The 17004-nt window shown below is 44.2% G+C and overlaps 2 protein-coding genes across 2 annotated transcripts in view; one reads left to right on the forward strand and one right to left on the reverse strand.

The window, feature by feature from the left end:
- Positions 1–227: 227 nt before the first annotated feature.
- T265_07458 (hypothetical protein) lies at positions 228–14984 on the forward strand (the record flags this gene model as incomplete). The annotated part of the gene is made up of 8 exons (XM_009172987.1): positions 228–814; positions 850–999; positions 3045–3308; positions 4737–4973; positions 6914–7219; positions 9583–9690; positions 12606–12810; positions 14056–14984. 8 exons carry the CDS (start codon positions 263–265, stop codon positions 14382–14384), a joined length of 2151 nt encoding a protein of 716 aa, XP_009171251.1.
- Positions 14057–17004, reverse strand: part of T265_07459 (hypothetical protein) — a gene marked incomplete at both ends in the record, with an annotated part of 18340 nt that continues 15392 nt past the window's right edge. Inside the window, one exon of the mRNA XM_009172988.1 lies at positions 14057–14672. Within this exon, the coding sequence (XP_009171252.1) occupies positions 14448–14672 (225 nt within the window). The remainder of the gene's footprint in view (positions 14673–17004) is intronic.

Below are 17004 nucleotides of genomic sequence, written 5' to 3' on the forward strand. Positions count from 1 at the left end.
TTGGGCACCTAAAGGGTGCTACAGCTGAACGATTTTAAGGTCGTCAATCTAAATCAGTTTGACTAGCGTTTCGTAATGTTTAGATTGAATTTGAGTTGACGTAGAATCTCTGTGTGACCCTTTCAGCTAATTATGGTTAATGCGAAAAGTAGTGATAATCACCCTGGCGCAAGAGTAGATTTTCCTTATCGTTTATTATTCGTTATCATTGTTCCTTCCCCCAACAGGCTTCGTCTTTGGAGGCTTAGCTGACCAACTTCCTATGTGGAACCACCATTCTTTGTGTACGTTTCTTCTAACGTCATGTGCGATTCTGACGTGCTTTTCACAATCGAACAATGTAATGGGGGACATTTACCACTATTTCTCAGAGCAAAGCACTTCTCATTGCTCACGGCGCTTGAACGTAACCGGACAAATTGGTTGTTCCAGTCGACTGCAAAGCAGTTCTGGTGTTGCTTTGTTTGTTGAGCATGCCGACGAAGTAACTGACTTCTTGAATGCGGAAAACGTTGCACCGACGGTTTTAGTTATGCAATATTCCCTTTTCTTGAATTCGTCTCTGATGAGCGATGTGCGTTCTTACTCTGAACGTACTGTTGGTTTGGTCGTTCTGTTTCAAAAAATTTCGAAAAACAAACATCCGGTACCATTTTCTGAGTCGGATGAGTGTCCAAACGCGCTCTACAGTCACTATGGTGCGGAGCGTCAATGCAATGTCACTCCCGCTTGGAATCCTCATGGTACGGCTTATTCCTCCATTGAATGGCCTTTCCCTGTGGTACTCATACGGACTTCCGACACCTCCATCGAAGTAAGGATGTGGTTAATGCGGCGTAACTAGTTCAGTCAGAACTTTTCAGATGTTACAAGCAATTCAACGCTAATCCTGTGGATGACACGAGGTGCCTAATTGAGATAAGAAACGTCATGTCGGCTGTCAGTTCATCTGCTCTATGTATTCGCCGAGAGTCGTTGATGGGACTCCCGATTTTTGAGGTGTGTTTGAGTTTCAGTTTTGATTTTTCACTCGTTTTTCACTTCATTATTAGAGACTGACCTATATTGTTTATCTTTTATATTAGCTAAGTGTCGTTGACGGAATTCAATTACTTACCTCAACGTATTCGAATGTGTCATATCCAATCCTCCAGATCCGGCAGAAGTGTGCCTTTCAAAGGACTGAAACTTAAAGAGGTTCGCATCACTACCGTATTGTTATAAGTGGTACGACATGCTGCATGTGAATGAGTACGCGCCTAACCCCAGGACTGAACGAGCTCACCCTAAAGTATGGAATTAAGTTGCTTGAGTTTGCCTTGTCCATCAGATAAATATGGAAACCCATTAAACACCAATATAGTTGAAACCTCTGGGTCTCAGCGTTAGGGATAATGGAGATCAGTTACCTCATCCCCTACAGAACACTATACCCTTTTAATATCTTTATATTAAAACAGCGAAATACATCATCTGACTTTCCCAGAGCAAATAAAGTCATGAGTTGGATTTGTACCTACCTAAGAAATGTAATGATACGAATGTATTCGCCCACCGATCACATCGAAAAGATTCTGAAAAAGCTTGTTCGTCCTTTTGTCGTTTGTTTCTGGATTAGACTTCTCGAAGTTTTTCAGATGGAAGCAGACTGTGGGCTGGAGTATAGACAGTCTGCACTAAAGAACCGCTAGATATTCTAAACAAACGCAGATAAGTAATCTAAGTCTTTCATGATACAATTCTCGATTAGGATGGTCTGAATTTCCGCCCAGTAATGGAGCTGTGCTTGATTTTAAACCCCATCGCCCTGCGGCAAGTGATAGAAGAAAACCATCAGCTGAAGTGAAGCATGAATTTCTGTAGCGTCACAAAGAGAAGACATCCAGGAGCAGCGTAACACTAGAAAGATTTAACTGATACACCCAGAACTTTTTTCAGCGGCAGCTCAACTGTTCTTCGCATCCGAAGCATTAAGAACCCCATCGATGAAGGCGTTTGTTCTACTGAAGACAACCTGGCAGCTTGCATGCTCTTGTGATAAAAGTAGCACTGAATCCACCCAGAGCCGAATGGCGACAAAGCGTTCTCAAATGGTTTGGGGCTGTTACGCTCAAAAAGCTACGCTTGATAACGATAGTTTGGATGTTACGTCTAAGGACTCTATTCGTAAGGATCTTGTACAGCTCTGCGAAATATGAACCTGGTACTTTTCATGTGGGTTACGCCCAAGGGCGAAAGTTCCATAGAGACCTACCTGGTGGGATCGGAATACGCAAAATCTGGTTCATTTGGAGGGTGGTATGTTTGACACTCAAATGTGTTCTTGTCGCAGTTATCTCCTTCAAATCAGTAGGCTTACCCTACTGTTTACTTGTCCCTAAACCTGCCATAATACACTATCGTTTGATGTGTATGTGTATGACGCACCAAACGTCAGTAATAAAGTCTACTACTCTTTGGCCACAGCCTGACTTACTTTCCTACATTATCTCAGAAGGTTGGCATGATGCAGTAATTGTCTAATCAAGTAAAGTCAGAGGACGTGGGTAAGACACACTTACAACTTTTCTCGTCCTCTGTATATATCATAACAGTATCAACATTTTCCAAGTTACGTTAGGTTCACTGACGATGAGTTACTAGAGTTATGTATACCTCAGCAGTTATCAATCTTAGGTAGCATAGCCACATCCTGAGACTAAAGTCCTTTGAATATCCTACGGTAACCTTCTGAACAGGGGACTGTCTTGGCCTCTGTCACTCCAAGCTGACCTGGAATCCGCATATTTGTGTACTTAAGTGCAGTTTGCTTAGCTGATTCCCCTCACATTCCGTAGTTGTGAGTATCGCGTGACCTGATTTTCTGGTTGTTGAATCTCTCCGCACACCGGATGATAGCACATGAGTATAAATGTCTTTGGTGTATCCTACTCATCTGATGCGCCTTTAGTAACTAGTGTGAACAATTCTTTAAAACACATTACTTTTTTTATACCTGAAACTGTCTAATTTTCATGTTATTTTGGTATATGCTTCCTATTCAGTCACCCATAGTCTACTGTGACGAACTGAATGGCGTAAATATCCTGTTATCTGCGACAAATACAACCGCATCTATCCGAACAAACTCTCCAAACCGTTCTGTGTCAGTACAGGAAAGGTCGCGAAACTCTTCGATTGTAGTACTCACTCGACTTGATTCACGAAGCATGTTCGAACGGAGTGCATTTGCTAGTCAATGGGCTCTACCGGGGACTTCCGTTCTTGTATCCATTGCAGCACATCTCATCCGGCAACCAGCTTTTCAGGTAATTTGTCACATACTTCGCTCCATTAGCTGATGTGTATTGTTTTGTTGTCCTCATTATGTTTTTAGACCGAAAGGGATGTTACGCTGCAAGTCGCCGCTGCTCTTACTGATAATATTATAGACGTGGATTAGTCGCTAAAGTCAAGCATATCTACTTCAGCTAGGGATCTTATGAGTGTATGCTCAAGATGAAACAAGTAGGTGAGTAAACGACGATGTGGTCCCTTGGAAATCATCTCAGCTACTAGACTGAATGCCTATAAAGTCGTCTTATTATCCCCAATATTTTATCTGCTTCTCAATTAGGAGTTGTCTTGATCCTTGACATACCTAGTCCAGAGTGTGTTATCAGGAGCATGTTGCTCAAATAGGACAGGAGAAGGCTTCTGCATCCAAGAGACATCCGAATGGCAAGATAAAAGCACCCCTCCGTGTGAATGTCTACTTAAGTATAACAATCCACTCTTCTTCACACATAAGACTCTGGAGGACAAACGAAGTACTATGGCTTTGGGAACAATGATAGAATGATAGAATAATGAGTCGAACAGCACATCGGTGCTTCGCGAATGGATGATGTAATGATGGGGTGCGTTTTAGTCTGGATGGCCCAGATTGATGGCCGTGACAGTTTCTAGATATGCAGAATTCCTTATATGTTTCAGCAAAATTGATGCTTATATAAGTGGTTGGTTGTTAGACACGGCAACACGCTTGACATTCTGCTACCCTATAAATTTGGTACCCATAATGGTTGTGCAATACTTCAACAAGGCACTTCAATACATATGGCCTCAATCAAACCCGAGAATGTTGTCCCTGAATGTGCATATTTTTGAGAAGCCGTCCGTTTTTGTAGACCGTATTTGAAACTGATCTGTTATCAGAGAGTTTCCTGTTATGACCGTCTGCTTCATTCTGTTGAGCGATTCATGGTGGTTTCGTAAACATATCTAAAATTACTACTTAATGACAACCGAATGAACAACGTGTCTGAGTGTTGCATACCTGTTTCAAGGGTTTGGTGCTGTTGGATTGTAGGACTGCAAGTCAGTTTTCGTCCGTGGACCGTGGATGGCGTTGTTCCACTGTATTTCAATAAAAAATAAAGCTGGAACAAAATAGCTGATGGGTCAAGTGTAACCTCCAAATTCGGCAACTCTACGGCAGATGAGAAATAGGGCAGCTTGGCTTGCATTTCACTGATTATAATTTGAGTATTTATGTCGCACATCGAGCTGTTAAGCATACGTTCATCAGTCATGCGTCATATCTATGTTTTACTGAAGTTGCTATTGAAAACCTGACATTGAGAAGCACACAGGAAAATCTGAACAATAACATAGTGATCTATTTTAAGCTTTTGGAAGTTGTTGGGGACATGTGATTCCTGTTCACACAGGTAGATTGTTTTTTCCTTTTCTAGCAATTACAGCTGAAGAGAGACTTGTTTTTCGCCTTCTTGGATAACGAGGCATTCGACTTCATGGGTTCGGGACGCTTAGCTTACGACTTACGAGAGAGGAATCTGGCTGCTTACACAGGAGTGCCGCTGGGTTGGGAACATGTCCATTCTTTTATTGAACTTGGTGAGCTGGGGCTAGCAGCGAAAAACCCACTCCCGACATACTACACGTTGGCGGACGAAAGCATATACGAGCAGGTAGGTTTTGTCCGGGTACTTCAACTGAAGTTTCATTCCCGATTTCCCTGCGGTTCACTTGTTTGGGTAATCGATGGTTATCCCGTCCAGGTAACTGCAACAATAGGTTGCGTGAAAGTCATTCCGACACAGTTTACTGTCTACTTATGCGCGAATACATGTGCAATGGGATCAACCGCTGATCAATGGACTCGTTCACAACGATGCTTAAACTTTGTATTTTTACATCCCACAATAAATTCCACTGGACCCATCACGCTAGAAGATATTAGTTAACGTTAACGTGTAATCCTTTCCCAGATAAAATATCAACAAAAAACCTGTTGCTGCTCATCCGAACAGTGCCACAGCTACCCACAACTAACGCATATTCAGTTATACTTGTCACGTTCTAAATTGCTTGCAGGTACAAGTAATTCCATGTACACAGCACCAGGCACCCAATGCTGATAACCACAGTTTCTAAACCCCTCTATGTTATCCTCCATTGTTATGTCGTCCACTTCAGTATCCGTGTCTTCCTGTCCGGACCACGCACCCTGAGTCGAGATCAGCTGATAGGAATGCACACTCTGACAGCTGCTTGATATCCCATCCAGCCTTAAATGAAATTTACCATCCGCAAGGACGTCAGCGGTTTGGACTCATCAATGAATCAGCTAATTTGACGGGGGCAGGCTTCGCCAACATCGAAATCGACTTCAGACCAGTATAACTTACATATTTTTGTTACAGGAACTTATCTACACAACGTTTGGTCTGAAAAAGCACCAGCTGAACTGCTTGTCCGTCTTCTATCCGCTCCTTAGAACTAAACAAGGCCAAAATCACGTTCATCTCAAATATGTTGATGTCGTGCCAATGCGACTCTACACATTACTTCCACCGGCAGGTTTAAAGACTCCGGACGCAGTTCCATCTCTTATTGGCTCCTTTTCCGGATCGCCTTTCACTTGCTATTGGTTGTAACAGAAATAGGAAGATAGCTTCTTAAGTGATTCATCCTGATGGCGGAATCCACCTCGGGAAAAGTCATTTCAACTGGTCATCTCTGTTACTCAGTTACCGTTCAGGGTAGTTGACATCGGAAACGAATCTGCCGACCAACAGTGGTTCCTCCTCTGGGCATCAGCACCACCTTGCGCGGAGGTGCTTTGGGTACTGAGTGTAGCCCTTGATACCGACGTAGATACCAGGGAGTAAGATTGGTGGCCGATTGCACTAACCATATAAATATACGCATGCACCGTTTTCGCGGAATATATTGTATCGTTAAGTCAGTGAACAACCAAGTGTGAAGACCTGTGAACTCTCAGGACTTCATCTGCCTCATAAACAAAATCCGACAATGAGTGACATTTGCCGAGTGACAGAAATCTGACAATCAACCACTGTCCATCCTGAACCCTCATGTTTAACATCGCTTCGTAGTTTTTCTTGGGTGCCATTCGAATAAACTTCAACAGCTGTACAAGCGGACCTACCAGCGGCGTTTCGTCATCTTGTTGCCTTCAGTGCACCGCGATCTTACTGTGATCATACTGTTTGTCCTTCCCATATTTTCAAGATACCCACCGATAAAACGTTCGCATAGGTCTGTCCACACGCAAATGTAGCGAATCTGATGTCGGTTGATTGAGGACGTGATAATGTCCTTTTGGGATTTAGCATACATTAAGACCGCAGAGAATCACTCAAGAGGCATCTCCTCTAAAGATGGTTAGTTAGCATAAGAGAAGGTGACTAAAACTACTATTCTAGACTGACGAGGATCGACCTGTGTTTGGCATCTGCCGCGTCTCATTTAGGAGTTAGAAGATTGACTTTTCATGTTTTGTGCACTTAGAGTTTATCTCCTGCTATGTGCTACGACCATTCGCATCGCTGAACATATGCGGTTCGCGGCTGTCAAACTGAGCTGAACTGTTCATGCTTTACAGACCAAAGTGGTTACGGATGAGCTTCGCGAACAACTGGCTGCCGCTAATGAACGTTTTGGTCAGATCAGTATTTCCCGTGCACCGGATTCCATTGCACGTCTGCCTTTACCACCCACAGCTTCTCTTCAAAGCCTTTTGTCAAGCGCCCCTCACCCACTTCCTCACATACTTCTGGCGGATCACGCTGGGCCACCACTGTGGGACAAGCATTTCGAAAGCTTCTTGGATTTCGTTTGGCCTCCGGATTCCGGTGCAGATCAAGTACTCTTAGTACTCGCGAATACATTGGCTGATGCACTTCATCGTGTAAGTCCTACAGATATCTTGTACCCATGCAAATCAGCGTAGTTTAAGGGATAAATGTTTTCACGGTCGACCGAACCTACTCACCCTATTTAAGCCAAGCAGTTCACGATTTGATTAAGCAGATGCGACAGGAGTTTAGACTGCGGTCGACGTCTTTCTTCCCCTGCTCACAACTTGTGTTAAACCTGTCATAATATTGAGATATCGATGAGATTCAGGCGCGAGCTTTTCGCCAGAAATGGTATGATAATGGTAATGTCTCAGTCCAATTTGCGGACCGATCTTCTCAAGCATTTTCAGCAAAAAACCAAGGATTCACAAAGCGTATTAAACACCAAAAACTTTGTCAAAACACGTGTAAATTGTGTCGATTTCGAACTGCGTACGGCGACAATATTCTGGGGGATTCGGACGCCTTTTTGACGTACCATTTGCAACTGGCATTTAGCAGATACCTAATCACGATTTGCTGTTGGGTCCACACTTTCAGCTAATTGGAGCTCGCCTTGATGCTGGACCAGCAAGCAGCCCGATCATCTGGCCGGTCACATGTGAGTTAGGCTTTTCGGCCGTGATCGCGCCTAACTATGGGCGCTACAGCGGTTCTGGTGCAAGGTTTCGCCTAAGAAAAGTTAATCGATTGCATCTACTTCTGTCGGGCTGCAGACAACTCTCGTGCTTCCTATGGTCGCGTGACACCTACTTACTGGTAGATGTGGTTTTTAGCGTAGGGTTGATCGCACAATATAGCTATAGACCAATTCTTATAAATTCCTCAATTTGAAATCCAAGCAACATGGCTACCTCAAATGAGCTGGTTCTGGCTCGCATTCGTCTCCCTCTGGAACGTTCTTGGAGATCGCGCTTTTCCACTGAATTCTCTACTTATAGGTCTCGAACTGGCTGATTGATTCACCTCTTCCAATTCAAAACCTCACGTGTGTTTACTTAACGGAACGCACTGCTCACAGGGTTGCTGAAAATTCGTCGACAGCTTACGACCAGTATCGCATTTCTTGGGGCTCATCAGGCAAGCCCAGTACCCGAATTTCCTGGACACCAAATTGTGCGCAATTAGCGAAGTACAATGATTTACCCCAATAAGGTTAAACTGGTCGTGGAATGTCCAAGGGTTTTTGTCAATCTTATGACCAGTATTCCATCTAGAGAATATACTGTGATATCTCCAGTACTGTATCAAGTGAAACATGAGGCTACCCTTGTTGAAGACTAGCATAAACGAGAGACTCAGCTAGGATACAGTGGAGTCCCTCGTTAACACTAACTTGATCTGCACATTGGTGTGTTTCGCTAATCACGCATGTGCTGCCATAGAATTTAGGGAACTGGTCCCAGTTTCCCCGCTACGTTCGCCGGTGTTTTAACATAAGGGAAAAGGTTGGAATAACGAACCACGTAAAATTCCGATAGGCTGGAATTGGTACTCACCTGGATTGTGTTGCATGCTGCTCGGTTTTTTATCCGACACAGCATACAGTCCAGCTAACGCTCCCCCTTATTTAGGTGACCATTACAGTTGTTTTAGTGGTTTTCGGTGCGTTCAATCCACTGGTGTGTAATGTGTTGGAATATTGGTAGCTCGGGTCTACTAGTTGGTAATTGATCAGGTGGCTGTTGATCTGTTAGCCGAGCTTGGCAATTGATTTGCAAGCGTTTCGTCACCATTCGAGGAGACATCTTCAGTGCGCACTGAATAGTATTAGGAACACAAATAGCGTAACAGCATGTTACTGACATCCTACACACAAGACCCAATTAAGTAGCTATTTTCCAATGGAGTTGGATGTGTACTGCTTCCTCATTTGTCACAACCTTTGACATCAATCATTGGGATACTGTCTCCTAGCGTTTAGATGGCAGTTACAAAGGTCGTCTGTCGAGAAACTAGAATCAGTTGTAATCCTCCCCTGCCCACCCCCTACGTGAAACTGTCATCAGTGGGTGACTGCTAGTTCACACATTGATAATGAAATCTACGCGTAGCCAATGTACCACCAGACAAATAATACAATGTCTTATGTCGTCCCCAATCAATTTTCACGGAGCGGGCCTATGGTTGACGATAACATGTGGGCAACTGTCTCGTTTTGGATAGGCCATTCGCCGATCAAGCAGTCACTGTGACGTTCGCTTTAGTTCAACAGGGCAGATGTTGCACCTCTCGGTTCATTATAAATGTTTCCCGAAGTTTCACCAAGTAGACATTTTTATAGCCATCTTGGCTTTGCAGTGTCACCAATCTGGTATGCACAACAAAGATTTTCTAGTGAAACTTCGACATTCGAGTACTTTTTGCCATTCTGGAAGTTGGTTCTAATAATCCTTTCCCCATTTTCTAACAGTTGGTTGTGAAAGACTCACTCCCCATGCCCGCCAACATTAGCCACCCCACTCCTGGAGATTTGATGCTGTGTTTCGTGAACAACGTTACCTGTGATCTTTTGAGAACTGTGAGTTTACCATCCGTTTGTTCGTAATCTCTATACTGTAGCCGTACGTATGTTAATGTCCCGCCAAGAATATCTCGTAAAAGGTATGTTGTAATGTGAAGTTCATATGCACTGGAGCCTGGCTAATCGATATAGCGGTCACCCATTGTCACACTCTGTGAGAGATGATTACAGTAGTTTACTTTGTTTCCGAGTTATACGCATACCTGATCTGTCTACTGGTTTACTCTAATGTTTGTGAGTATTCAGACGAAACTGGCACCTGATTCACTGTGGCAATTGTATGCGATGATGCGTATCCTTAACGTGTCAGCTGCAGCTACAATCAGTTTATTAACTCTGCTCCACGGTCTTGTCAGTCAGACCTTTCAATTTTGACAGTGGCAAGCCTGGCAAGAAAGCCGTGGCGGATTTTGGAAGGAATTCGCTGCACAATAATGTACCGCGGTAACTGCGATTTAGGAGTACGTTTGTGCATTTTAGCCTCATCCTACAGATCCCAGTTGCTCTGACAAAGTGTACTCCTAGTAATTTTCTTTTCGAAAATATCTAAGGTGATGCACTTCAGAACTCCATGAAGAAGCCATTTGGTGGGGTCAATCAAAGGTCTTCTAGGAGTAAATTAAAAAACGAAAACTGTAATTTACGGAGAGTCAACTTCATGGTGATACATCTTTCTTCAACTACATAGGTTTTAGCTCTTTGAGAGGTACCATATCTGGAAGCTTGAGATTACTTACAGTGTCGAAGATCTCGGCTTACTCTCGCAATGAAATTCCTTCGTTGGCTTAGTTAATGTTTATCATCACATCTGCTTCATCTGACAGATGTGTATTTCATTATTCCCAGTGAAGATTATTTGCTATGGTTTATTCAAAATCCGCTTCTAGTAATGTTACTTCAAAATCTCAAATAACACCCACCACACTTTATGAATCCTTACATACAAAGACTATCGGTCATTAGTTCAAAATCTCCCGGTAGATATTTTCACAGTTACCGTTTCCTTGATGCGTGGTTTCAGCCTGAGGTGCAACATTCTGTCGAATGGTAATCCAATGCATATTGGTGTCGAGCTGTCATGCTTAGACCGACTCACTGCTAGCACTTGGCTTGTGTGTTCAGCACCAGGATTCCAACAACGTTGTTGCCGTCTTTGACGATGGGGATAATATGCTCTTGCGCGAATCGTAATCCCTTGGGCCACTATCGGTGCCATGGACTCGCACTTAGCGACACGTACGGCGCGAGCCGTGTGTGAATTGATTTATTTGTTATCCAATACGATTTCATATTTCGTTTTTGACGTTCAATTAGTGGAGATTAGGTTGCACTTGAACACGTGGCTTAGTCTGATGCGTAGTTAGCTCAAACTCGTATTTATTTATTCAGCGACAGAAGATTCCCTGTGGCTCTATTCTTCGTCTGACTCCGATAACTAGTAACCGGATTCAGAAAGTGTTGGCGCGTCCGGCGACTCTTTCCAGTAATCGATGTCGGCGTGATAGACTGAAGATGCAAGGCGATGCAGTTAGTTAAACCCAAGTTGATTCGATAACGCACGGGTGAGGTTGATAGTGTCTTTCGCCCATCAGGAGGCTGAACGTGTAGACCATTTTATTGCAGTCAACGATAATACTCAGGGTGAGCTCCGCTGAGATTGGGGGAGAATATGGTAGTGAGTGTGGTTGTCGACTGCGCTTGGCAGTCATTCCCATACAGAAAGAACGCACATTTGATAGGGTTACCCGCGCAAGTAAACGATTTCTGGCATCGGTTAGTTCAGCTCAACACAACCGCGAACCGTGCATTCGGGTGGACGAAGCTCATGGTAGTGGGTAATGTAAGATAGGTGGGAATCGAAATCATTTTAAAATGGAAAAGATCAAAGGGTTAATTAACAAGAACAAGAGAATGGATACATCACTACTCGCTGCGTGACACTGCCGTGTCTGTGGTCCGAGTCGATAAGTAGTCATTCTAGGGGATGATAGATTTTCACGTACTCAACTGCCTGCCTATTGAACACCGCAGTTGCTCAAAACCTTATTTATACCATTCTGAGAATGTCAACCATGCAGTAACATACCTCCTGTAGAAACTAATTAGCGGAGCTATCTTTTTACTTGCGTTGAATAGATATGACGCCAGAAAACGCTAAGGTCGAGATAGCTCTGTGTTTAAGGCATCAGCTTACGGACGGGTAAGTGCGTAGTTCGAACCCGACCTCAACATCCCAATTGCTCCTGTCCAGGCTAGGGTAGCCTGGCATTATCCCAGCCCTCGTACCTCCTTCCGTTAGCATGGCAGTTAGGCACCGATTATCTTATACACATATTGACCTATGTATTTAGGCTGCACTTATCCCGCCTCTGTTAGGTGGCTCTCGATTATCTGTCAACGGTCAGTAAATTTCAAGCTACTGGGTCCAAATTAATTAGAAATCAGATTTCTGACTAATTTTGATGTGTTAGTTAACAATTTAGTATAGTCCAGATTGTTTATTATTCTCCCGGCAGCTGGTTCCTGTGACAGGAGTTGCTTCATAGATATCCCATTGGTTGTTGATCAGGTGGCTGTTGAACTGTTCGCCGAGCTTGGCAATACGAGGAGACATCAACTGCGCCCTGATGATGTCTCCTCGTATGGCGACGAAACGTTTGCAAGCCAATTGCCAAGCTCGGCGAACAGATCAACAGCCACGTGATCAACAACCAATTAACTCACCCGAGCTACCGATATTTCAACGCAGAGATATCCTATACTTTCGAAGTCAACGAGCGGCGGTCAGACGCCAAGTTCGGAGTGTTTTGGTTATTGCTTTTGTTCAACTCTCATTGGTAATCGTTGCGTTATACGTAGTTTTGCTCTGGTCACTTTATCAGCAGAGTGAATTTTCATTCTCCCCGTTGCAGTTTCTCAGTCCCGGTGACCTGCATTTTCTGCAAAGCTTGAAAACTCCTATCCCTGCACAATCCTACCTGCCATTGGATAAACATGAATTGAAAATTTCCCATATCATTAGCGTTTTGCTCATGGGATTAACCGGCGAGCGGACGGCAACGCGTGATTGTCCAGCTGGTGCTGAAAGCATTGGTCCGTACGTCTACCTGATGGGGTGTAAGTGATCATGTCCAAAAAGTGTCAGCTTATAGCCTCTAGACCAATTCTCCTAGAACAACCGTTTACCTGTAACAAACGCATAGCCCAAAACTGCTAATCGGTTTCTCGTTCGCACGAATATGTATCTTAGGCCCTCCTGCATCAGAAGTGCGTTTTTTAAACGTAATCGTTACCAATATTAATTTCAACAAATGCGAGTTCCACGCCTACTTCATTTTAGGCAATGCTGTCTAAACTTCGTTAGTTTAACTTGTCGCTTGTCAGGCAGCGCTGTCCGACTGATGAGTTGTAACGAGTTATTTATCCGAAGTCTTCAACGCAATGCAGTCCGCTCCATGAACGAATAGAAATGATCTCACGAAGACTGAGGTCCGTCCCCATAAGATTTAGTTTGGAAGCCTTTTTCAGCAACACACAAGAAATACTACACTAGTGATCATACGGGAACATTCAAATGGTATCAGGAGAACGCGCATGCATTTTCCTCGAGCTCCTACATCAGATGCATGTCTGGATGTTCGCTTTTCAATAACACTTGCCCCTAATTACTTCGGAACCTTCACCCAGAGTGTACTCATCTTGTGCATGAACTGGGATGGACTAACCACCGAACGTCGTAACTCAGCACAGTACTTCTGCTTTGTAACCCCCCCCCCCAAAGCACACTGTTTACCATGTTGGGCTAATATTGAATCATATGGTTCCGGACACGTGCTGGGTGAGTCTCAGTGTAAGGGCAGTCAGATAAGTGTAGTGTAAACAGGGGTAACAGAGAAGTGGTCATGGGCAAAGTACGACTTGGATGAACTACCACGACTACATATAGTTTGACTCGCATTTCTTTTTTTAGAAATCGGGTTGGTCTAATGACCAATTGCGTTTTTAATAAGGTACCGCAATCGCGTTCGTTAACGTACTTATACCGATTCCCCTTAGAATGTTCTTTTTCAGTGTGCGGACTTCAACCGTCTATTACCTTCACACATTTGATAAAATATCAGTCTGTGAAGCAACGTATTCATTGACCTTATCAACGGAAATGCCAGCAAGGAACAACCTTCCCCCCTATATAGGATCCCAGTTAGGCTTTCAAATGGGAAGTGTGCTTTCTGGAGGCTGGCTGTTTTTCAATGAAAGGTACACCGCAATTTATTATTATATTACTCACCTATCGCGCGTAAACCTCCAAGTTTTCAGTTCTCGTCCTGATCATCTGAATGTATCTTCCTATTAAATTTTCAGACTACAATGGAACTGAACAGTGCTATCGCACTTTGCTAGACCTGGCGATGCGGTTCGCGCTATTCAGGGACGGAGTGCCAGCTGCTCCAGCGTGGATGCGAAGTAGGCTGCTTCCAGGAGAACGATATGTTCGTTGGTATAGGAGCTCGTCTTTGACCATGGATACTGTGAGCGTTAGCCTTGGCGTGCTTTTGATCTTACTAACGACTTGTACTGCCCTTCTAATACAAAAGAAGATGAGCATACAAGTTGCACGACAGAAGCCAACCAGCATTGTTGAAATCGACGGATTGCAACGGATGGACACAACTAATGTTTCATCAACTTGAACCAAAAGGCGCTTGTAAAGTTATCGTGACTTTTTAATTAACAAACAACTGATCTAAAATACATCAACTTTTTCCCACAGTCTTGGCCTGCTTCCGTTCATGGGCCATTTTCTTCGCCCTTTCAACGGAATTCACTAGCGCGGAGTTCTCCGCGAGGATCTTCATAAGGTCGATGATCAAGGGCAAGTAGTTGTGTCGGCGTCTGGTGTTTTCTTGACGGTATGAGACGGCTTTCTCTTTTTCCCGTTCGATATTTTTCTCCAATTCGCGGACAAGTTCGGCAGATTCCTAGAAGGCAGAAATACGTGCATATAACATAACTTCATAGATTAATGGCGATCAGAATGTAACCAAATTCAAGTAATGAATGGTCTATACAACGGAAAACTTGAGCGCGGTCATGACTGGCCGTTTTCCTACGTAATTGTGAGTCGAAGAGATTTCACTGGGCAGTTTACGACCAGTTTTCCGAAACCGGATGATTCAGCAAACTGCCCAATCTTAGCTTGGGAGATTCCCGGGCGGCACACAAACGGACATAACCCGGAAAACGTTTGTGGCAGAATCATATGACCAGGCTGATTTTCAATCTCAGGTCAGCCAAAGCTAGCCATCACATTCCGCTGTAAATCAACTGCACACCAAGACTCTTCGAATGCTGTCTGCTATCCATTACTTTGTCTATGTATTCACTACTTTGGAGCAGGTCGACTTTTGTTTTGTACAGGCGGTAGGGAAGCTCGCAACAGGGTAAGACGCGACAGTGTATTGCTGGTAAAGGTTAGAGTGCACCAGTCATTCATTAGCTCTGGAGTTGGATATTTTTAAACAAAACCATACCACGCAAACGCAGCCCGATTACACCGAAAATTCGTGATCCTGCATGACGCTAGACACTTAGCTCGTTTTAATGATAAGTACTTGGTGCGCGGGGTTGTCCTACGACGCCACATTTCATCTCCACAACTAACCCTTCCAATCGCGTTATTAGATAAAATTCAACAGGCATACTAAAATCAGACAATCCTGTGGAGTCGTTTTGGTCATGTGGTCAAAGCGACCGATTTCAAGCACTTGTGGGTCACCAGAAGTGCGACCCATAAAACTACAAGCGAGTGCACTTAACGAATATCTCAGAGCTTAATGATGTTACGGAACATTCCAAAGATCCTAACATACCCAAGCGAATTCATTTCCGAGCACTTTTAGATGATGTGGTTGGAGTTTATGTGCTCCTAAAATAGGGTAAGGCGCGGCTTTAACGACTGGGCCTACCGGTAACGCGCATTAGCGGAATGCCTTTGGCCGTTTGACCTGTAGCAGTCAGAAGTTAGACGGAGTGACTAGCTTGTGTGATGGCGTAACCGCGATTAACCGAAACAGCTGGAAAATATTGGTTGAAGCAAAGTGCTCCACTTGAGCAGTCGTAAACAAGCGCTGTCTAGTAGCCGGCAACAAAGGTTAGTTTAACACTGCTAGGGTACTACCGCCCGTTTCATTGTAACGCTGGGCAAGACATTGAAATTGTGGTGATACGGTTTGCAAGCGAAAGTAACTATCCAAACATCACTCGCACGTGCCATCAGCCGGGCGAGTAAACAAAAACGTGTTACTGCTGACGCCTTCCTTCTTACACTTTCGCGTTTTCCGTCTTTCACCCAACGCATCAAAATTTAAATACTTTTCCGCAGGTCCCAGCACTAGGACTGACCATTTTGCTCGCGCTACATCACAATTAACAGCAGCTTCTGTACGTCCAAGTTCAGTGAGAACCCTAAACAGTTTGAAGTCTGTTTTCAAACACAAAGCCTGTCTACTTAGCAGCCTTTAATGTTTGCACACTGAAGCAAGCAGGTCAACAGGCGGCTCTTGCTCGTAAGCCGGATTCCTTCTGCATTGGTGCATGTTGTCCGTCAGAAACAGAGATGCAAGACGCAGGTACTGATCGAACTGACTACCTCCTCGCTCTTTCAGGTTCCGGCAGCTGCAGCTGGCTATACTGGGGTGGTATTGTATTGAGCGACGGGGCGGAAGCGCCTCTGCTTGGTTGGATAAAAAAAATCGTTCAGCTGTAACACCCCTTCGACTTCTAGCTGCAATGGCAGACGGAAGCACGAGGGCAGGGATACTGCCAGGTTGCCCAATCCTAGATACGGGAAGTCGAGAGGCAGAGGTCAGGTTCGAACCACGGACTTTTCAATCAGTAAATTCGTGCTCTAACTACTGAGCCATCTCGCGCCTTGACTGGATACCCGTTGATAGTCGCCTCTGTGGGGTTTGTCTGGCAACATCTGTGAGGGAAGCCATAGAAAGTGAGGTCCATCGCATCTTACTTATTGTGTCTGCTTACGCCCCAACTGACTGTAGCTCAACAGGGTATGCCCCAGAAGTTTGTGAACATAGTCCGAGTCCTATATTCACATACTTCTGGGCGGGCGAGTGAATGATGAGCTCTCCGACAAGGATTCCCACTCTCTTCAACTTCGTAATTGATGAAATAATAAGCCGAGCGCTATAACTTCAAAACCTCGGTGTTCAAATTGTTGCTAGTGAGAGTCCTGTCTATCTGGAGTACATAGACGATATCGCCCTCATCTTGGAAGAACAAGGCGAAACACAC

Source organism: Opisthorchis viverrini (genome assembly GCF_000715545.1).
Source record: "Opisthorchis viverrini unplaced genomic scaffold opera_v5_179, whole genome shotgun sequence".
Taxonomy (NCBI): Eukaryota; Metazoa; Platyhelminthes; class Trematoda; order Opisthorchiida; family Opisthorchiidae; genus Opisthorchis; species Opisthorchis viverrini.